Raw genomic sequence first — 24,273 nt, 5'->3', positions numbered from 1 at the left:
GTAGCACTGAGCTAGTGAATTGTATCATTATAGAACAGGAAGAGTGCATTATTCCAAACCTCAAAATAACCAAACATTGTTATTTAGTCCTGCTGCCAAACCTATGGGACTCAGGTGTGCTATTTCTCACAACGCAGAAACATTTAAAAGCGAAGGGACATACCTATGAAGTAGGAAAGCAGTATAGCCAGGACAACAGCAGCAGCAATGGCTGACACAGCGGCGCATTTCCAGCTGCAGTATTTAGAGGGCTTCTTCAGCTTGAATGCGCTGCGAGAAAAGGTGTTTCGGGGAAGGAGTCGTGGTGGTGGGGAGTAGACGGTACCGGATGTCAATGGGTAGCCCGGAGATGAGCTGCTGAAGAGGGGAGTGGTCCCTGAAGATGTCTTAAAGAGAAAATGCCTGTAGAAACAAAACAAGTTATTCAGGTGTGAAAGCAGGAAAAAATATCCTGGGTACAAAGTAAAAAATGGGATTAGGAAAGTTATCCTTAAACTCTCCACCTGGCACAGAATGGACTAGAGCAGTAAGGCATAATTAGACACTTAGCAGAAGCTCAGTAAAGACTGAAAAACTGAGTGGATAAATTACACCAAATGGAAAAAGTCAGTGGATAATTTAAACAAAGTCTGGACATTTTATGTTGTCTACAACTTGAAAGCGATCTTGGAAGACATAAATTCACTTGGGCATTTCTTTAAATGCTTGACGAGACTACTCTTTTGATATTAGAAACACTCTCTTGTGCCAGTTCTACAGTATGTTCATTAAAGCTGTGTTTATTTTTAGTGAAATCTGAAAGGGGAAAAATGCGTTTTGTATTTTATTCTGGAGAGAACTTCAGAAATATATTTTGCAAGCATTTCTATTTTAAACTGAAGCTACAAAATGTCAAGGAGCGATTCCAGTTAGTAATGTTCCTCAAACATGCTGTCTCATTTTGTCTCATACACATTCAGGAAAATTGTTGCTGAGCATTTTGCCATTTGCAAAGTACTGCAGGCCATGGAAAGCTTGGTGACTTGATTATTTCTTCACTCTATTTACATAATTTGCAGGACAAGTCTGACTTGTGTTGCTCCTAGGAACCTTGATAGCATTTTCTAATGATCCTGAAACAAATGAACAGTGGGAGCAGTTTCTTTACTTATAAGTGAGGAGACTTGCTTTTTCTGGAAGTGTCCAAATTGGTACATTCAGAAATTTGTAGAGGCATTGTTTTGATGCCCTTTAAAAGGCTTTATGTGAATGCTCAGTAATTTACTTCATTCTTTCATGTACACAGTACGCTCTGCCAGCGAATGCAATGACAAAGGCAAACAATTATCAATACTGACAGATTCAGTGAAGTAAAAGTTATACAACAAATGCACATCTAAGAGATGCTGTGCTTTTCAATAATTTATAACACACTCACTCTGAATTTCCTTACAGCTACAACAGGTTGCTAGATGCTACAACGATCTTCCTCGTGAAACGTTAGGAGCTGCTGATTTTGTGAGATGTAAAGGCTGGCTGTGTAGTACTTACTATATGATGCATTTTTTGCAAATTCTTCATTGCGCTCATCAATGCTGCAAGAGGCTAGCATGAACCTTGACAACCCGACAACAGCTCACCGTGAAGACCCCATACTGTTTCACATATTTTCACTAATTACAGCAGACAGTAATGTGCTGGACAATACTGAGGATTGTACTGCTAGAAGTACAGTATCTCAGACGATCCAGATTTCTAATAGTCTTTAAAATCATGTTATCATACTTTCTTGGAGAAGAAATTCAATTGGAACTAACATTTTCCTTCTACAAATGTATTCTTTCTGGCAGTGAACAGTTTAGTTCTAAAACCCCACATAGTACATAGAATACTTTACATGCTCTACGTTTTATCACAAACTACATAGCAGAACAATAAAAAAACATCTTTTAACATACAAAATATAGTATATACTGTGGGCACTTTCATAATTGAATGGGGCACATCTAAATTTAGTGTTGAATAGGCCTCACCCTCTTCAACCTCTCCCATAAAATCAATATAATCATGTTTTGTACAAGGAATTTGCACTGCACTTTACACTGTGTCTAATAACTGATTTTCAAAACTCAGAATGGCATTTGCAGCCATGTCACTACTTGATAACAGTGGCTATTTCATTTAATAGCTTGGGTACTGTATGTGTGTGGTGTCTGACTCACAGATCAGTTTGTTGACTAATTATGATTTGTTCACAGATATGCCACAAACACTCTCAGCTGACAATGTCAATAAAAGATCATCTAATAACTGAAATATTATACTATAATATTTGATTATAGTATATATAATATAGTAATAACTGTGTAGTATATTATTTACCGTATCACCCTCAAAATATAACAGAAAAAAACAGAATAAATTAAAAAAGGTATAAACATGCTAGATGCACAGATTGAATAAGTAGAAGCAGCTGTGTCTTGACATTGAGAGGAAGATGTGAAAGATGGTCTAGGAGGAGGAGAGGCAGGTGGTGTCGGCAATTTAACATTATAATGAACGCACTTAGAAAGAGGTAAGTTACTGTACTAATGGAATTGCAGAGCTGCCTGGTTAGATAGACATCTACCAACAATATAATTATTATTCAGCCTCATCTCTTGAAATAATATATTTCTTCTAATATATTATTAGAAATAATATATTTCTGTTTAAACTTTTTAACTCCTTCCACGATAAAAAAAAAATGATTCTTTGTCTACAGAGTATCATTACTTAACAGTACAGTAGCTACCTTCCTTCCCATCAAGTGTTCCAGTGAGTTTTGAAAAAGAAAGCAGCTGAGAAGCCTGTTGTGCAAATGCAACAATAATTTTGAATGTTAGCTTTAATTCTCTTTTCTTGCACCCCAGTTCTTTATCTCCAGTAGAGAATATAATTTGCATGATGTGACTTCAATGGTATTCATAAACAGCAGATAAATGCAATAAAATAAAGCCCATTCATCTGATTAAGAACATTATCTATCTAATCAGCACTCAGCAATTGCATTAACTATATACAGTACATTATATAACTTTGGAGATTCAGCTTTGTATAAATAATTTATTACTTAATTACATCAATAAACTCTCCTAATGTCTGACAGATTGTGAAAAGGAAGGCTGTTGTGCAAATCCACAACTGTCTATGTAAACAGGGTTCAGGTGCATTAATACCTTAAATTAAAAGAGACATATTTCTAATAACATTTAGTAAGTTTTAATATACTGACGAGAAATTTGCATAGTTCATAAAAAGAAAAATGAGAATGTTTCCACCTGTGACAAAGTGTGCGGAGCCCAAGATTGTTCTGTAAATGAATGGGAATATGTTTATTTTCTGTCCTGCAATCCAAACTTACAAGAGGTGCAAAAGGAAGCTATTTTGGGAGTCTTTTTGATATTTTTATGTTTGGTTCTTACATTCTTGCCCATACAAATGTATTGCTTGCATTTTTGCGATTAAAAATGAATTAAAAAAAAACTCTTATCATATGCAGTCTGTACATGAGACTAAACAGACAGCTGTTTTCAATATTCCCAAGTTGATCTTTTAGATATGAGGAAGCTCAAGAAGCAGATGATATTACAAGACTAACACGTTGTCTCTGGATTTTATATTAAAAGAGATAAATTAGCTGTCTCAAAGGAATTTAATTTTACCATGGAAAGACCAAACTTTTTTTTGCTGGAAAAGAAGCAAAGAACAAGACTCTTCATTTATACATTAAGAACCCTTTTTGACATCCCATTCTCTAGTCCAGACACTACTTGCTGAGACAGACAATTATGTACAATCCGTCAACTCCATTTACAGATTTTTTCTTTTATTTTCTAACGTAATATGAGCTCTGTAGAGGTGCTCCTGAAAACATTCCTCAAAGCATGAATGCAAGGCATAGCGTAGGGAACAATATCACTGTTGCTCAGACTTCAACACAGCAGGTCTTAAAAATAAACCTCAAAATATCCTGTAATGCTATTAGGCTTTCCCATGACAAATCACTGTCATTTTTTAAACAACTGTTCAGAATGTATTTGTTGCTGGGATAATACTAACAGTGCAACACTTGGAGTGATGGGGGAATAAAATGAACACGCAAAACAGGATATCAAAAAATCTAAAATGAAAGGAAAGTGTAGATACAAATGACTGTTTTCATAATGAAATCTCTACGCATGATGTGCACCGTGGTTTGCATTACACACAGTGTAACAACACTTCATCAAAGAAGTGTACAATTAGTTGGCAAAACGATGCCAAAATTGAATAGAAAGCTTATGAACATAACAAAACTGTTCCACTACACTGCTTCAGATGACACATAGTGGTTATTAATTATTTCACTTTGCATCAAACTACACTTTAATATATGTATGATTCAGTATAAATAACATTTTGAAATAACAAGCACGCTCCTAACAACTCCTAGTGTGTATTTCACATTAAAAATTCTATTAATGTAACCTGAAAATCACACTAACCCCAATGGCAAACACATATACTGTACACTTTGTTTCTCTTTTCTTTATTGTGGGAATTACCAGATTGATATCTCTGTGTTTCAGAAGAAACATTGTCATTGCAGCTCCAGAACGCACTTGGCAAAGCCTTGTGAAAACTAATGAAAGAGATGGGTATACTTTAATAGAGGCTTTTCAGATTTTGTGCCTATATCTCCCAGGAATGATACAACCTGCAGATCTCATTCTGCCAATTCCAAAAAGGATGGCTCTTGTTCACCTCTCAAAGTGCCCCGTGGGACCTTTCATAAAAGGCCATAAACCACATCAAAGGAGGATTTTGCAGAATTACTCGCTCATCTGCAATGATCTTTTTAAAATCTCTCACATCTCATTGGATATTTGTCTATAACCTTGAAGGAGAACACTGGAAAACAAGCCAACGTGTAGCTAAGCATCCAAAACATGAACGTTAAAGCTGAAACATATCCTTATACTAAAAATAAATACACATGGTATTGCAAGAGCATTCTTTTGTCCTATGTCAATGTATGTACCTGCAGCTTGTAAAGCTGAGAAGCTTCTCAATTATTATCTATTAGAATGTATCAGGAGAGTTTCTTGTGCCTTGTTTTCAGCAGCCTATGGGCACTATCTTTGTTTTGTCGTTGTGTCTTTTCTTTTACATGTGAGGAAGTGTTAAAGTAAGGAGACAGACTGCCACACACGTTGCCTAAAGACAGAAAGCCCTTGTTACTCCTCTCTGGTACACCGTGACAGAGATATTGTTAGACAGGCAAAAAAAGCACTGCAACTAGAAACTGCCTGACAGACAGGTAGCACAAGTGCATGTCTAAAAATACGGTTACAGTCCTTCGGGGCAAGTTCAACTGTCACTGTTTTAAATTAAACTAAAACACAATAAATGCTTCATTCAAAGCCCAAGGTCAAAAGATCCCAAATTTTGAATGCCAACTAATTTTTCTAAAAGAGGTTGAAGGCATTCATTTTGATAACTGACAAAGGTGACAAAAGGAAATTAATAAAGGTGGTTTGGGGCCTGTCACCAGATTTCTTTTTTTAATGCTAAATCAAAGAACATGGTTATCTGACAGCTGTGCAAGATTTCTTAGTGGTACAGAAGATTTATGTCTAAAAATTAAGTACTCTTAGCTTACAAAGTATTTTCCTTGTAAATACAGTTAATTGACATAAATGTTTTATTGCACATTGATTTTGTTTTGTATTTTTGTCAAAGCAAGTGATTTAAAAAGTACCCGAGCCACCTGGCTCTGCACCTACTTTGAAGATGAATGAAATGTTTAAATTATGATTCAAAAAATTCAAGTTCAAAGTAAAAACTTTAAAAGTGAAAATTAAAGCTCTAAGGCAACAGAGGTAAGATATTATGTGGGAAAAGAATAATGTACATCTCATTTCTTGGTTTTTTACTTTTTTTCATTTTGGTGTTTCATTTCTGTGTATCACATTGAGAAGCCAGAACAAACATTTCAAAGGTATGCTGGTTTCTTAGGAGGAGACTTAATAATATAAATCTCAAACAGATATTTTAAATTGACAAAACTATTCATCTAATTATGTCTGGTGTTCTTCGTGGTTCGTGTTTGGGGTCACTGCTTTTTCAATATCTTCAAAAAATAATCTTCGAGACCATATTGTTTTCTATTATTATTGAACTAGTCATATACAAAATTACGTTCACAATTCATTACAAAGCTCTTTTTTAAAAAAATACACTGCCTATGTCTAAATGCTGTGGAACACTCTTGGTGAAACAGATGGGCTAAACTGAAAAATGCTTAGATTTCCATGCAATATCCAGCCTAGCATGAACACTCACAGAAGATTAATCGTTTCAGGGCATGTCTAAACATTTATTTAATATAAAAAATAGTTAAAAGAGAAGAAATACTAGAAAAAAAAACTTCATGAGTGCTAGGCTGAAGAAAAAAATCTCCAGCTGACTCAATTTTACAGTATTTTACCTACAAAGAACTAATGCAGAAATGGTACTAGGTAAGAAATGAGTTTCAAAATAAATTATTCTTCAAAGAGTGGCCAGAGTGGCCCGATGTGTTATTCTTTTGAAAAAAGATAAATGGGTTATCCAATGGATTATCTTCTTTCACTGACAGGGGACATCCCTCACACTGTATTGACAAGACCCTTGTCATAGCCAAAAAAAGCCCTTGATACAACAATCCCTCAAGAAACCCCAGCACCTAAGACTGCATTTCACTTGTGCTTTCTTTCCATTTCAACACACTTTCTATTTCCAAGGTCATCAAGTAAGATTCTGGTACAGGAGGAGCCTTCAGCTTTTTTCCAGACCTACCAATCATCTCAGACTGCCAACCATCTAATCTACAGTATATACTAAGGGCTATTTTCTTGTCCAAATATCCCTTAATTGTACACAGTCACCATCCACACCAAGCACCTTTTGTTGCAACAGAAGCCTCTGCATCACTTGCGAATGCATATCCAGCAGCATATATCCCTAAATAGACGGCCCCTTCGGCCATTCTGAAATAATCCATAGAATGGTTACTGTACGTACTGTATGTGCTGAATGGTTAAGGCCTCTGGCCAGGGGGGTCTTTCCTCTGACCTGGCTTTGAGTGCAATTGTGTGACATTACAGAAATAAAGGTGGGGATACTATTGTCAGGATTAGCCACTGTGCCATCAGTGTAAGTATTTTCTATGTTTCCAATATTTAGGTAATAGTCACTTTTAAATACCCATTCATGGTAATAACATAGGGTGGGCACGGCTATACCTAGACTATACTGCTACTCTGTAGCACTGCTGTGGAGGATGCACCTTGTGTGTGTCTTCTTCAGTGTTCTCTGGAAATAGCCTTTTTTGGTACAAATTAAAACCCGTCTCAAACCTTTACTGAACTGTGCTGTGAGTTCTTGCATCCCAGCCAAGAGGAAGCCCATTAAACCCAATCTGATCAGAGGGCATCATATCATTATATGATTATTACAATATCACTTATTGAATCTCTTGCAAAAGGTTCCTCGCCATTGAACAAATTGGGCTACCATTTCAGGGAACATGTCAGAGCAGTAAGGTTCATGATAGTTTCCTATTTTCCACTTCTAATGGTGACTCATCAGAAGCCAAAATTATCCTTTGACTAGGTTTTTCATCTGGTTCATCAGTCTCTGTGAGAAGATCCTAGAGTTGTTCTAACAACAGTATTACATTGCTCAATTCCTTTACTTGGAATAACATGTATATTATATTCAGCTAGGCTTTTTAATTCAAGATGATCATTTAAGTTTATACATTTTATAAATATACAACAAAATGACCAACTTGATTTAAAATGTCTAGCTGAACCCATTAAATTGAGCAATACAGAGCAAATGAAAAAGGCAGCAATGCAAATGTTCTAAAAGATTTAAAAGCAAAGGATTAAGTGTCTCGAGTTCACATATGTTAAGATTACACTTGCAGCTAGGCTGCACAACTACAAAGCCAGCAATAACATTTCCCTTGAAGTAAAGTTAATCATCTTATTCACAACAATCACATTTACAAAGAGTAAACACTTTGACTGTTAGGAGTTTCACATCTCAAAGAGAACACTAATGTGTGACTTCAAATTTTAGTTGAATCCTTAAAATAAAAACTAATTAAACAGTTTCAAAATATTTCCTCATCTGAGGAACATGACAGAAAGCTTTGCTTCCAAAACATGATCTCCTCAGGCAGTTTCAGTTTTTAATGAGGACTCAATACAGTATGTAACTACTGTACATTTACTATAACAAAGCATTGAATATCTCCCAGTATCTTGTATGTTTCACTGAAAGAAGATGACAAAGGAGAACTACATTAACAAACTATAAACAAAATAATTGACATTTCAGTGAAATTACCCAATATCTAAAGTTTCCAAAGTTTTGCCATTTTTGTGTTTCTTACAGAAATAGCTGACCAAGAAAGATCATTAAGTAAAGGTGTCTCAGCTGCTGATTCATTTTGGGTTCTAAATAGATACCCCAAAACTTGAAGAACACTCTTTCTGCCTTTAAAAAAAGTGACCCACATAAAAAAATGTGCGCTGTTATGGTTACAAAACACCAAGGTAAAGTTAAGTGAATTATGTGTGAGTACCATAGAATTGGAAGAGCAGCACGGCACAGAATTTTTTACATTAAGTGGGCCCCTCCACTGCTAACAGCTATAAATTTCATCAAACGAACAGGCTCACTAAGAGGCAGTCATTTCACGGCGGATAGCTTCAACTTAACTTCTGCAGAACATTACTAAAACTTCACAAACTGTGGAGTTCACTTACAATTTTGAGTCACACACTGAACTAAGGTGTTACAGTATGATTAACAGTTTGTGTCCCAATGCACCTCCAAATAAATATATGCTTTAAAACTGATAATTAACTCTATGCATGTAATCACAAATGCGGCATTCAATGTTACATGATTTTTAGGAAGCTAGTATCGGCACCAGAGATATACAATAATAAATTGGTCTCATAAGCTAGTCAAGTTTCTACTCCCAGCACCTCATACCACACAAAGACACCCGGAAACATCTAACCCCAAAGTCATCTTTCATTAAGAATTCAGTGTTTTCAATTATTTACAAGGTGCTGAATTTTGAGTTCACCAGAATCATGTTCTCCTCTAAAACCTATAGTATCGTGCTAAAAGATACCAACCAAGCCAGATGCTCATGGTAGCAGGATACAGTTTGAAATATTTGTCAGAAAATATTATACAGAGAGAATTGAATAAAACAAGGTTTGGATGGGGACTAATATCTTCAGCCTTTCACATTTAAAAATACATTTTATCCATCTTTTTCATTCCATGATTGGAAGACTCCAAACACACATTAAATTGGTATTACAGTATTCCAGTGGCATACATAATTAATACAGACATCTCTGATTTGTACTTACTCAGAACAGTTTAGGATTTTATTGGAATTAGCTATTTCTTATGCTTGAATTATTTTTCCTGACAAAAACGACAAAATTCAGTAGTACAATGAAGTGTAGTCTTTCATAATACTATTTTGTGAAGGACTTAACCTACTTGAAATGCTCTCACCTTTGCTCCTTGCATCATTAGTAATAGTAGGTTACATATAATATATTTACAGACTCATTATCACTGACTCCTGATTTAAAGAGTAAAGGAAATTTATAAATACTACATATATAAATATAAAATTAATATGTTTGACTTTTTGAAGTACTTGTTTGACCTATACAATCTGTTAGGCAAAATGACAGGATTTATACAGAGGATAAGGTTTGTGCTATTTCCTAAACAATTAGCCGGAAATAACAGTGATGTTCATGAACCTGACAGAAAAACAGTTGACAGTTTAGGGGATCTAAACGAAAGCAAATCTACCAGTATGTCAAGCCTTTGATTTATGCTGATAACAGCCCCCTACTGCGCTTTCTTTTAATATTTATAAAGTTCAAAATGCTTTATTTCTTTTCCTCCCAAACACAGTCAACTATTAATTTGACAATGCAAGAGCCAGACAAAAACTTGTCAAGGCAGAACTGTTTATCTCACAGTTTTTTTTTACCAGTTCCCTTTAAGCTTTTGTATTTAAAAAGAAAAAAAAAAGCAAATTAAGTAGAAGAAAAATGGGAATAGGAAGACAAAAGACCAACGATCCCGAATCAAGGCAGAGACTGAAGATGGGTATCAGCTGGTGAAGTGGTTTCAAGACTGTATTAATATCACATTTTGGAAGCCTGTATTGGACCCAGCTATCTCTTCAGTCATTTACAGCAACATAAACTGCTTTCTTTCCCAGTCTTTATCCCAGGCAGGGAATGGCAGTGATCACTAATGAAAAAGTATTGTTTTGTTCACAAGCCGGTGAAATGTTCTCAAAAGCTCTTCAGTGGTCAGGCCTCTTAAAATGGTGTCATGTCTCTCTTGCCCTTGGCAGACTACTCTAGTTTTATAAAAAATAAGAATGTTCCTTCATTCTATTTTTGTCCTTTAAATATGCTGTACTTAAGGTTTTCTCTAAACTATCAGATAAAATAGAAAAACAGAAAAGATAATGCAATCTTTGTGCCTAACAAAAAGATTTAATGCTCTTTTTATGAGGGCACCATAATTGAATTATATTACTCAATTTTGCACCATAATCAGAAAAATTGTATGGAAGACTCGTTATTGAAACTAGCCCAGATTTCACTTATATACACACACCATGATTTAATCTATAAAGAAGCATACGCCATCCTCATTTTCACAGATTTTGCAGATAAAAAAAGATAATGGTGTTGGGCTGCGATTACAGTCTTATTAGATCCTTTCTTCTGTTGCATGTTTGCAAAGGGATGCTGATTATCTGCTTAGGAAAACCAAGACATTTTGAAATGTGTGGCTATGTTGTTGTTGTCATGATTAATAATCATAATAAGATGATGATAAGAACAAAGATGAATGCTTTGACCTTCTGTGCCTTCTTCACTTCAGACACAGAGACAGACTGACACACAAACAGGAGGAGGGAACAGAAGAGTGAGAAAGGTCAACGGGGATATGCACAGAATTGTCATTCTGATCGTTACAAACTTGAAAATAATCCTTTCCCTGCTATTGTTATATCCTGACCTATCATCATATTATTTAAATGGAGCTTACTCCAACTTGGGCCATCATGCCTGGGGACACTGAGAGTTGGTGGGTAGTGGATTTTTCCATCAAAGCTTTTTTGCATTGTACTTCTATCAGAGCTATCTAATTTTCATTACACAGGGGGAACCTGCGGCTGGTAACTTCAAGATGGGTTCCTCCAAAAGTGAGTGATGGGTGGGGAGGAGCATTAATGTGTACGATGTTGTATAAAGTTGATGAATATGTTCAGAAATTTTAAAATAAGCTTAACATAGAAAAGGAATCCCAGACAACATCTCAAGATATCCATAGGAAACCATGTTCATTCGCCATGTGTCCTTCATAGATTTACCTTATAATCTCCAAATGCTTAAACATTATATAACGTCATGGGTAAGAAGCGTAAGGGGAAAAAAAACTTCAAATCTTCCAGCTTTAATGTGTGCCCTGAAGCCACAAAACTGATTCTGAACTCTAAAGGGATTTCTGCAAAGCAACAAAGTAAATTAAATATAAATCAGAATTACATTTTGTGTCAATTACAGACCAGTCACATTTAACCAATTAGGGAATTTTACTCTGTTAAAAATATGCCAACCTGTCTCAGCAAATCAGTTTCCATGCAACTATTTTAATATTAGATGACAAGAGGGCTGCTGGTCCACAGTCAGAAAATGAATGCAAAGCACCTAATTGAAAGGGAGAATAATGCAACCGGGTACTTTGAAAAGCAAATAGGTTTGACCCTTCTTGGAGCAAAGCCATGCAATTTATAGGTCTATTGATACTTGAACTTATCAAATGTGAAGCACTGGGATTCATGTTGCATGTTCATAGATATTATCTACCCACACCAGCATAAAAAACATGTCGTAAAGAAAATAAATTCTTAAAATCAAAACATTTCAAACAAGAATCTCATGAACCTTTTGTTGCCATGGCTATCCTTTCATATCGTTAGCATTTTCAGAATTAAATGAATAAACTATGACAGATCCTTCTATTAATTTATTCATTTTTCAAAGGTTTGCTTAGAGTTTCACAGGACTTCATGTAATAGTCCAACAGCACTCACTTTAACACTATCGACACTCAACAAACTGTATTTTACTGTATATGTCTATTATATATATGTTTATATAATACTGTATAATACTCTATATTTTAAAGTTGGACCACAGTTTACAGTACAATTAGTTCGCTGTTGCACTTAAATCATTCTCTTAAGTCTTCAATTTCATCTTCACATTCCCCCTGCCTGGTGCCAATGAGGAGGCTAGAAAAGGTCTGCTTCGTTACACAGTGCAGTGCTGAAACTTTGGATGCTGTGTTAATGGCTGAAAGAACTGGAATGAGCCGATGACTAATGCTGGTGATTGTTGTAAGAAGGACCAATAGGACAAAGAGGAGCTGGAGGGATGAGGAGACAAGAAAATGAGTGGAAAACAGCCTTGACAAACCAATATTAAGAGAAATAAAAACACTGGAGCAAGTTGTTTCAGCTCAAGTCTGGTAGAAGCATGTGGAGAGCACACAGGCCTCAGGCAGAAAGGAAGTTAAATGGAACAAGCTGGCCTGAGTCATGGAAAACAAGTACAGTGTGTGCAGATAAGAAGGAAGATGGAAGAACAAAGCAAAGCATAGCCACTTGATCTATCCTCCAAGGATACTTAAGTAACGACTTGAAGCTAAAACAGGAACTACTCTGTAAACCAACGTGCTGGATTTGTGAGACACAGCTGTGCAATATCCTTATGTGTAGAAAAGGTAGCAAGACTAAACACCTGCTCATTGTTAAGGAGTAAGACTGGTCAAATGCTTCTGGATAGATGCAAAGAAAAAGCAATGAAATTCCACCCACTGGAGTACATTACAAAATTAAAAGGCTTATGCACTTGCTGCGTTTATCTCCGTAACTAAAAATACATTGTTCTCTACTTCACTACTCAAAATTGACAATTGGTTTACTGTAAAAATAGAAATAGAATCAAAAAGTGCAAATAACTGCCTAAAATGTTCTGTATTGGAACATCAGGATCCAGACAGATAGCAATATTTCAGTGCTTGTTGCTATGGGGAGTTTATATGCCCTCAAATGTCATGGGGAATGACAATTTAATAGTCTCATCTTATACTATGTGATCTGTAGATGCATGGAACACAAAGAAAGTGAAACAATAGTTGATCCAAATCACTAATTTATGATCTTACACCAAATCTTTGCTGACTGCTTGGTTAAACCATTTAAGTGGATAATTTACTTTCTCCTTGTTTGTATGCACTTCATATTTGTTCATATCCCAGCACATGCTGTATGCTTTGAATTATATCATTTGAAGGTTTTTTGTAATATGCTAAAATGACATTTTATTTCCAATTAATTATAAATGATAATTTATTGATATTTGAGAATCTCAAAACAGACTAAAAGACAGAAAATTAATGTTGAAAAACATTCTGAAGGTAATCAGAAAGGACAGTACCCTGAACAGTATGCATTTCCACCTCAAACATCCTTATTTTCACCTTTCGGGAATTCTGTCACATGTACGCACTACAAGAGCAGTTTCTAACTGTGGGATATAGAGAAGACATACATCATAATACTAAATACTAAACTCTCTAAGATCTCACAACATACAGTATATGGATGCTGAATAGACATGAATCACTTGATATGTGTAGGCCTGATAAATGTTTTCAACATGAATATACTGTAGAACAAAATACTGTAGATCAATAAATCAATGAATCACAACATGTTTGCAGTATAGAACATGACACACTGTGAAAAGAAGAATGTTACTAGTAGCAGCTACGACCTTGCAGAATATGAATACATTACTAGCAGCATTGACACACACTGTACTGTAGGTCTAATCAGTCTCTAGACAAAGGACAGTTGTATGTTCTACCACTCTTACTGTGTAGGTGTAATGATAGGCAGGTTGATCATAATTGTGTTCTGTAATGGGCTTTAGGAAATTAGTCCAAAAAGATGTTCTATTGAATTCCGATCAGGAGAAAAAACTGATCATTGCAAGACCTTCAACACTCTTTTCTTGAAATTGTGCCATTATAGTCCTGTCACTGTGATCTTACATTGTCCAGTTGAAACAATGACTCTACTGGATGGGTCTGAAGTAATGTTTAGCTCCAGCAGTATTTCAATGTTTTGCTGAGTATTTAGGTTGTTGTCAGTATGCACCAAATGCATTTTGTGTTAAAAGAGACTCCTCATCATACTTTTATTACCCCACTGGATAGAATGACACAACAGTCAACACAGTGATCACCCCAAAGTCTTCCTTTAGGTCAATCCAGAACAAAACTGAATTTGTTTTTGAATAAACTTCGCCACTCTCTGTTGCTACACCTCTACCATGTTCTCCGGTACACAGAAGACAGTAACAAAACTGAATTTGTTTTTGAATAAACTTCACCACTCTCTGTTGCTACACCTCGACCATGTTCTCCGGCACACAGAAGACAGTGATTATCCACTCTCAGCTGTCAACATGTTACCTGTTGAATGGCTTCTGAGCATGCATATATTTTTTATGCTAATGAGAAGCTACAGTCATTCTGCTGATTATCATTGCTTCCTTGAGATTCTCATGCTGTAGTCTCTGTAGTCTGGAAATGATTATGCAAATGGAACAGAATGATGTGATGGGCCTAAGCTGATTTGGTGATGCTCTGCCTTATGGGACATGGGTTATCCAACACAGAACTAATTTCCTGGACTATCTAGACCAGACTGCTAATTGATAGAGCAGAATATCAGATTTTCCAGGTATCTTTGAGGATTTTCATTACTCAGATGGGATGTGGTCCTGTCTTTCACCAATCTTTCATTAATTAAAATATAACAATGTGAATGGCTATTTATACAGATTCTTAATCAAATAATTTAGGCAATTTTAACAATGAGTTAATGATGTACAACTTAAGGCTCTTGTATTTTCACCGCATAAGGATGGTAAACTAAATAATGATACGAAAGGGTTAAAATACAATATCTAGAACATTCTTTTAAAAGTAAAATATAAAAAAATTGTAATGTATAGCAAAAAAAGGTATAAATATACAAAAATGTAGGAATTCAATCTAATAAACCATTCCTTAAAACACTGCACATCTGGCTTTGTCCCTGACAAAATCTCTTATGGACAATAGAGAAAAGCCCCCTTTCTTTTTAAGCTCCCCTAACCTTTTTAAGTTTAATTTCACTGCATTTCAGCAGATATTGACTGGTAAAGGATGGCAATCAATCTAAATACAAGAAAGGAATGCAGCCTGAGCCCTCATAACTAGTCTAGAGGGAGAGTGGATTTCAGTGAGTTGGAACACTCAAAGAATAGCTGGGGCTCAATTGAAGACAATTTTAAAGGTAATGGATATTTTTCACTCTATTGAAAAAAGGAGGAGCACACATATGAAAAGAAAATCAAATTCTCCTGTTACTCACTATCCTTTCCCCCCCCTTTTAAAAATCAACATGAATATACATTCCCACAGCTTATGAGGTCTCTTACACCTACTGTATGAACATATTAATTCTAACGTAACAGTTAAGAAGCTTGTTTGTTGCACAGGTATTGTCGTCATCCCTGCTTGAGCATCATGCTCATTCACAAATTTGAGTTCAAACTTAAATCTTAACCTTGCTGCTGGTCCACAGGCAAGCATTGTGCCTCGAAACCAAAACACCTAGGCCAGGTGGCAACACACCTCTTTCCATCAGCCCTGGTGTGCATATAGTAGGCTTCTGGCAGGTGGCAAACACATTAGAATAGATTAGAAGACCTTTATTATCTCAAAACCTGGGAAGTTCATTTGCGTATACTTGGCTTTCCAGTCTCCTATAATCAATATCACACATTACAAAAAGCCAAAGTAATACATGCTTGTGCATCACAGATCATCTGATAATAAAATAGAGACCTTTTGTGTATGGAATGTTATGATACAGAACATGTTCTGTTCATACTTTCAATGTTAGCTTAATATTTAGTATTATTTGATTCTACAAAGGCAAGCCCCCATATGGCCAACAACTGGTGTTAAGCCAAAAGCAGAAGCTGGGAATTAACTCAGATCAGAGTAGGTTATTCTAAAGGCATTGTTATTTGTTAAAGTATTTTTAATGGATCTGTGAATTAACGCTGCAAACAGAAAGAGGTGAGAAAAAGAAAAGACTTGTTATTTTGCAGACCACTACTGTAATACTCTGTTGCCAAATGAGTTACTTTTCAGACTCATTTTTCTATTCTCCATTTCCTAAGACTTTCCTCTGAAGCAACTGTGTAGTGAATGTAAAGAAGGGATACACAACACACTGATCCTTTAAAAGAATCTTACAAAGTCAGTATATGATTTAATACACTTGAACTACATTCCACGGTTCTCACTTAATTTGCAATAGATTTGACAACCTATTGGACCAGAAAGCATCAAAAGGGTAAAAATTCAGTTCAAAGCCATTCATTTAAATATTAACATTTAGCTATAGTGGATTTTCATAAAAAAATAATAAGAAAATGTGCATTCTGTAGTTTTTTTTTAGGTATCATTACATTACTGCAGTTTCAGTATAAACACATGCAAAGATAAGCAACAAATACAGTGTACATGAATTCTTAACTTGCATAGCTTCCAATTCTTCCTCCATACTATTTTCCCTTATACAGAAATAAACAGAAATATCTGGGAAAACAGAAATAAATTTTTGCTTTCCACAACCTAGAAAATATCTAGGTGAGATCACACAATATGAATGATTAACAAGCTTTTTTTTTAGATTTATGTACAATAGTATTTTTAGATCTACAGTAATAGTAAAACAAATGCAAGTTTTAAAAACCATACTCGACAACATAATAGCAACACAAAGAAGTGCATTTTCTCTCCAGTAGTATTTTAAACATTAAAACGAGAAAATAAGAAAAGAGAATAATCTCTAATCTGGACACTGTCTTGAAAAAATGATGATTTTCTTCCAATTACACTTGTGACACATTTGTTTTCCTATACAACATTTTTCCACTGAACCTTTCGATACAGTGACATTTATAATTTAAGAGTAATTGCACTCTTGGATATGATAAGATGTGCTGTGCTCTAGCTTTCAATTGAACTATTTACAGTACCTACTGTTTTAGATGCAACAGTGTGCCAATAATAAAACAAAAACTGTCTGAGTCAATTCACCTCTGTTCTGTGCTCAGCTAGTCTCTATCTCTGTTCCCCTGACACTTTAACTAAGCAGAATCTATTACATTAAATCATATGGCAGTGATGTCACAAAGTCCATTCCAGATTTCAAATTTGTACAAACTGCATAAGAGCAACCCACCCATATGCAGCAACAGAACTGCAATTTATATATCTAGGATGACTGGGTTGAATCAGTGACTTTCAACTGAGGCAGATTGCTAGGCCAGGAGAAACTGGTCGAAGTCCAGTTTTTAGAGTAATCTGCCAGTTCTCAGAGAATTCCCTTTTCTGATTGTACAGTATATAATAGTTTACCAGTATATCATACAATATTTATTTGATCACTAGAAAATGGTAATGGGGTAATGTACCTGCTGTAGGTAAGACATGCCAACTTTAACTTCGGGGGCAGTAGAAAAAAAAGTTACAGACATAAGCACTGTAGAATTTCTTTTGATCTAGAACTGCTGTTGTTACATTTTGACAAAATAGCATTCTTTAGTAATGTGTGTTAACTATTATATACAGATTACCCATACAGATCCAATTTAATTACGCAGTAATACAATACTTGGCACAAATCTTACAGATTAGGTTTTGAAGGTATTGAGCCTGTGCTGATGGCAGTGCATTATTAGCAGTAATAAGACTGCCTGTTACCTTACAGTGCAATTCCTTCAGAGCTTGAGGAGGTAGTTTGTGACATTTGTGCAAGATGGTTATCTATTATGAGTTCAGTTTTTTTCATCTAATAGCACCCCGTGACAATGAAGACTGTTCACCAAGTTGTACCAGCAGGGTAACAGGAGCAACTCCACGGGTAAGTACAGTACAGAAAATGGATGGGATGTCGATCTAAAATTTACAGCACAAGAAACATTTTTTCTCTGTGAGAGTGAAAATAAGGTCTTTTTTTATGTCAATGTAATGCATGCAATAATACAAAAAGAAAGCATTTTCATAATTTGTCTGAAGTTTAAAACTAAATAAATTTGTAAAGTTTTAGCTTGTACTCATGATAACAGAAGTAGGAACACAGTTCGCCAAATACATTTCCTTTTTAAGTGCTAGCTCTGTACTCTTTATAGAGCACATTGGCTCAACTTTCTTCTTTTCTCACTCCAGTAAATTATTCTGTTAGCCATTAGCAAATATGCAAGATTTATTTTGTTCATGTAAAGTAAGGTGGTGTCATTCAAGGATCCTCATTAAAAACCTAACTGGGGACGGCTCTGATTTAAAGTGTGCTGGCACTCATCCCTATAAAGAGAAAACATTGCCACTGAAGGCAAATTTAGGCACAAATTAAACTACTATTGATGCAATCAAAGCTGAGGGTTGACAAAACAAATCACAGCAGCAGATGCACCCGTGTCAGTTATGTCACTGTAGTTTCAGCCCACTGCATTAAATTGCAGAAGAAACACATGACGTCAGACTTCTTAGCTGTGCTTAAATTCTGTCAGAATTCACCAGAGCTCAGGTCTGGCACACCTCAGTTTGAGACTGAGCTTGCGTCATATAAATTTAGAATTTTAAAACAGTTTTAAAGATGGTGTACGTTAAAAAAAGACATGAGGCATAAAAAAGGAAACAAGCAGTGGAGCCTCATGGTTTGCTGCACAGTTGACACACTGCACATGCTGCCAGTGTAGATTGTCAGGCATTGGATGGGATGGTTATGGGACAGATTTTGCATTCCAATGTTGCATGTTCAAATGTTCAACAATACATTTAAATTTCTGAAATGCTACACACCTACTCGGACCTTTTCTTGAATTACAAACATGTCTGAATCTGGTTTTATGAAGCTTAAAATACTTAAAATGGCATATTTGTATCAATACCCACACCCATAGGTTATATACAATAGAGTACGTAATGCGTGTTAGACCCAAAGACGGGTCTTCTGCTGTGGCTCTATACCGTCTAGGTTTCAAAGAGATGACTTCTACCGTAGCATTATTACCACACTGTTAAAATACAGAATATGGTAGGGTGTCATTATCTGCAAATTTTACATTCTAAAATTCACCTATTCGTGATTCAGTAAGGCCAATGAGGTCTTGGATCAAAGAAGAGCAGAGCGGGATGAAACTGAGCTGAAGGTTGTTAAAGCGCAACTTTCAAAGTAGAGGAACAAAAGCCTAGGGTCATGAGGGGCATCTAGCCAGATGAGTGTGCCACTCCCTGCCACCTACACAAGTACCCACTACCCAGCGACCGCATCTCGACTTGTTTTTGTACTGCAGCAGACACTCCTGGTTGTGTTGGCGGTGTGGGAGATGACAGGCTAGAGACAACTATACAGGCTCACTGACAGTTTTATTGTCCGTTTCCTTACCCTGGGGCATGCTAATCACGGACGTAGAGAAAGAAAGTGCAGGCATATGCTATTTATTTTTGCTGATTATTGTTGTTTCTTTCAGTTGATTGATGTTATTTTAGTTAACTTCAACTCAGTGCATTAGTACTTTAATTATCATATAAGGGGGTTACTTACAGCATGTTGTCAAACCATAAATAATTATGTACAGGTATATACTGCAGTACATTATGAGATGGGACTTGGTAATACGCAAATTCGACTACTTGTGATGGTTTTCTGCACCGAACCCTCGTGAACATCGAGACACCACTGTGTGGGCAAGTTGGAGATAATACAGATCCTCAAACCCTATGGATTTGACAATAGGTCTATCAGAGTGGAAATGTTTCAGCAATACAGGAGGCCTAAGAGCAGATGACTATGGTACTTGAAATGACTAATTGAAAAATGCTGTTTTAAGCCATCTAGTTTGCATGTTAATCATGATGACTTGAAAATGCTTTGAAAATGTGTTACATTGCTGTTGTGGCACTCTGAAACCTTCGTAGCCCCTTGTCAAAGTCCTTAAAGGTGAGAACTGCAGCATTTTTTTTTTCAGAAACTATCCAATGAGATCCAGTGGTTTAACCTATTTGAAGAGAATTTTTTTTAATTTTACCATTCTGCAAAAATAAAAATACATATATGTATATCATATATCATGTATATCACTGTATATCATACATACATACCAAACAGTATATTTATATAGAATATATATAAATATATCATTTCAAATCATAATTAATAATGTGATTAATTCACTGAATTTGAGCACTGAACTACTGTATCTTTCTTTGGTTGTTTTACATGAAAATATTTTTTTTCTTAAAGAGATTAGGGTAAGAGTAATATTAGGATAAGACAATTGCCAGGATGAAACTCACTTCCAAATAGTAATCTAATTATTCAAACTACTGTATAAGTATTCTATTTTTTTCCATAACACAATATGTATGGTTGAGGGATGAGAAGCTTTTTAGTATCAGGGTAACACAATGTCTCTACAGTATTCTGGATCACAGAAGACATTTAGAACATGAAATGTGAATTACTGGCAATCACTCCACTGATAAGACAGATAGAAGTGTAAGACCTAGCATTCTTGAAGTTAGGTGCCATCTCATTATTGCACTCTTTATGTATAGGCTTGCTACCCTGTTATTGCTGCTGAGTGCTTATTCGAAATTCACAAATGTTCCAACCCCATAATCTTTCCAGAGGTACATTAAGGACATCTTTTGCCTGATGAATAATCCCAGATAAAAAGAACACTTTCCCCTCCATACATTTCCCATCACTGAAAAAAGACCTTCATATCTTCAACTGGAGGACCAGCATTGTAGCTAAGTACAGCATTGAAAAAGCAAAGCACTGATTTCCTTCAGCATAATGACAAACGTTTTATTAATCAGTTAAAGCACTGGAGTGGATGAGAATGTGGGCTTGTACAGATGTCACCACCGAGTGCTACAGTAAAGAAAATCTATCACACCTGGAAGCTGTAATGAAAATCCAAAATCAACCCAATGTAAACTAAGCAGGACACAACTGCCAAAAACCGAACAACAAAGTAAAAGTTTAGCACCTAGTGCAAAATGTTATTATATTGTAGTACATACTGAATTGATTTAAATCAGGTCCACATTAGACAAACATGTCTCATCCCAGTCCTGAGAGTCCAAAAGAATATGACTATGGCTGCAAGTGATGAAGTCAAGAATCTAGCCATCATCGAAAGCAATTATCAAACCTTAGGCTTCTGCTTACATCTTGAGCTTTTCAAGCACTGCCTATTTAATGATCAGTAGAGCAAATATAAGCTGGAAGTTGAAGAGCAGATAAGAAACGATCATACCTAGTTTCAAAATGTTTTGGGGAGGTTGAGAAAAACCGACAGAATGAATACGTACTGTAAAATAACCAATAAAGGTAGGAAAATCTGGAGGATTTAATGAAGGCCACTTAAAACATTGAGTGCAGAAATGTTAGTTATCAAAACATACTATACCAATTTCAAAATTTACTACTGGAAAACATCAATCTTAACATTAAACAGAAATATTAATTGCTAGTACTATTAATATGGATGACTGATAATTTGTAACTTCATAATAATGGTAAAACGTGTACCTGGTCTCCAGGGGCACATTGCTGTTGAGCACCCAGCTGTCCTGCAGCTGCACAGACTCTGGGGTGGTGGGCACATCATTAGGAGCAGATGCTGGAGCATGGATCTGGTTCCGTCGGTTGGTCAGCGAGTTTCGGTTCAGCGAGTTGGCAGAGGAGTGATGATGGGACAGCGTCTGGTGGTTGTGAGGTGGAGGCAGTGGGGGTCTTAGTGTTGACTGGCTGTGATGGTTAGGAGGACCTGGCAAAAGAAAAAAAATATATAATTGCATATATAGTTTGTCCACATTTGTCCACAAACATTCCTATGCTTTTGAGAAACTTGCTCAGCAGCTCAGTGCTTGAATGAATGAATAAGCATACTGTAATCATCAAAGCAAAGTGATAACAGAAATCACCAAAGCAAAATATTTTAGTGGCCATAAAATTAGGAAGTGTATTTCAGTAGAACAATCATAAAAAATGCTTTCCAGAATTTCCAAAACAAAGGGGCACATAACTGAATTGCTTCAGATATACAGTAGGCCAAACCTATCTATTTGAAAAAGTTTTAAGCCTGTCTTTAATAATGTTCTGCATTTTGTTTTGGATGGCTACACTAATAAATAACTATGACTATACTGACTGTAAATTTGGTCACAGTTTGACAAAATAATGGTATTATTACTCTGAATGATCCTAGATATCAAATAGATTGAACCACACTGCCTGTAAAGAAAGCTGATGAGAGTCTGCAGGACTGACAATACTTGAAAAGAGATGAAAGATAAATCATGCCGACTTGAAAAAAACAAGCATGTAATCTCAATTTAAACATTTTCAAAGCACCTCTTGATGTGTTCCTTGATTTCATGCTTTTTTCATTTCAGTAGTACTTCAGCACATACCCAAATGGACTATTTGCAACCACTGTTGGAAGTCTGGCTTTTTCACTCCTTTTCACATCTGTTTAGCACATGAGGAAGTATGCAAACAAGGAGGAGGCCAATCTAGTTTTAGTTTTGGCAAAAAATGCTATTTCGGTTTTTAATATCTAACTGATCCAGGGATCGCGTCATGTCATGTCTTGAAAGAAGTGATAGTATCTCTTTAAAAATAAAAATTAAATGAAGATCATACTTGGAGTGGATTGTCTAGGCTTGCCAAGGTTACAGCTGGCAAGGCCTGACCAAAATATGCACTCTCCTCCTAAGCCTGCTTCCACACTTAATATTCAGTTTAACTGCTGATCCGTGATTCACATTCTGCAGATCCATGCTTGGATGCCTGCAAGAGGAAACCTGATTTCAGCAGTCAAAATGTCAGAAAATGTTACATGATAGAAGATAAACCTTGGTTGGATATTTTAAAGAACAAACAGTCCTACAGGAAACAGAAGGATCACATTTATTTCTTCAGTTTTTGCAACAAACGTATGGCCTCTTTTTTTCTGTCTTTCCTTCCTTCCCCATCTTTTAAGCTGAAGATGAAAACATCTTGCCCTTGTGTGTATTATTTCACAAGGTTTCAATGCATCTTGACAGAAGCTGTCACAAAGAATAAAACACACTGGAAAAAAATCACAGTTCACCTGGGTATAAAGGAACGCATAGAAAGACACTATTTGACAACTTTAATTGGAAATGGTAATTGAATCATAAGAATCAGAAAAGCCAAGGGTATAGAGTGTGCCCTTATTTCAAAGTATTAATGTTCCTAAAAACAGAAAAAAGAGAGAGAAACCAGCAGCCTGTACTAAAGGACCCTTTCCTGTCCACATTGCAGAACAAACTAAAGTTTTTTTTTCACAGAATGCTCTTTTATCAAAATACATCTTCACCTGGGTTTATGTTCAGTTCCTTAAATGGTGCCTTATCAAGCAAATTAAGTGCAGATGAAATCTGTATCTTTGGTTCATTGAGGGGTTTGTACACATTTTAAATGCCCTACTATTTATATCATTTCTCTTGCTGGACACAGAAAAACTTAGTATACCTACAGTACCTCTAATGTATTTTATTAAATACATTAGTGTCATAGAGTAACAACTTTTATCATACCATGTCCATGAAATAGCAGTTAAACATTATTTAGCTTTATTAATTGTTGATAAAAGTGTTTTTGCATATACAGTACAGATTTTAACTTTGTTTTAAGATCTACAGCTACATTAGTTCATCAAAACATTTTTGCTGTATTATTAATAGATAACATAGTGCTTATCAAGCATACCCCCCGTTTCAATAAACACTTATTTTTTGGAGTTGATAGTTAAGAGAAACTTTAAAGCTTCAATAACCTTTCTAAACTTTTGAGAAAAATGTATCATGGATTTCTCACTTCCTGTGCTCAGGTATTTCCAAGCCCAGTGATTCTGGTTCTAAGGTCAGTTAATGCAGAACAGTGCAGAAAGTCTAAAAGAAGCAGAAACTTAA

The 24,273-nt window shown here is 35.7% G+C and overlaps 1 protein-coding gene across 1 annotated transcript in view; it reads right to left on the bottom strand.

Moving 5' to 3' along the window:
- Positions 1-24,273, bottom strand: part of LOC148821136 (teneurin-2-like) — a 158,326-nt gene that overhangs the window by 110,704 nt on the left and 23,349 nt on the right. Inside the window, 2 exon segments of the mRNA XM_088933428.1 lie at positions 164-402; positions 21,863-22,100. Of these exon segments, the coding sequence (XP_088789554.1) occupies positions 164-402; positions 21,863-22,100 (477 nt within the window).

This window comes from Atractosteus spatula, chromosome 14, assembly GCF_055471065.1.
Source record: "Atractosteus spatula isolate fAtrSpa1 chromosome 14, fAtrSpa1.hap1, whole genome shotgun sequence".
Classification (NCBI taxonomy): domain Eukaryota; kingdom Metazoa; phylum Chordata; class Actinopteri; order Semionotiformes; family Lepisosteidae; genus Atractosteus; species Atractosteus spatula.
This window is presented reverse-complemented; position numbering and strand designations above follow the sequence as displayed.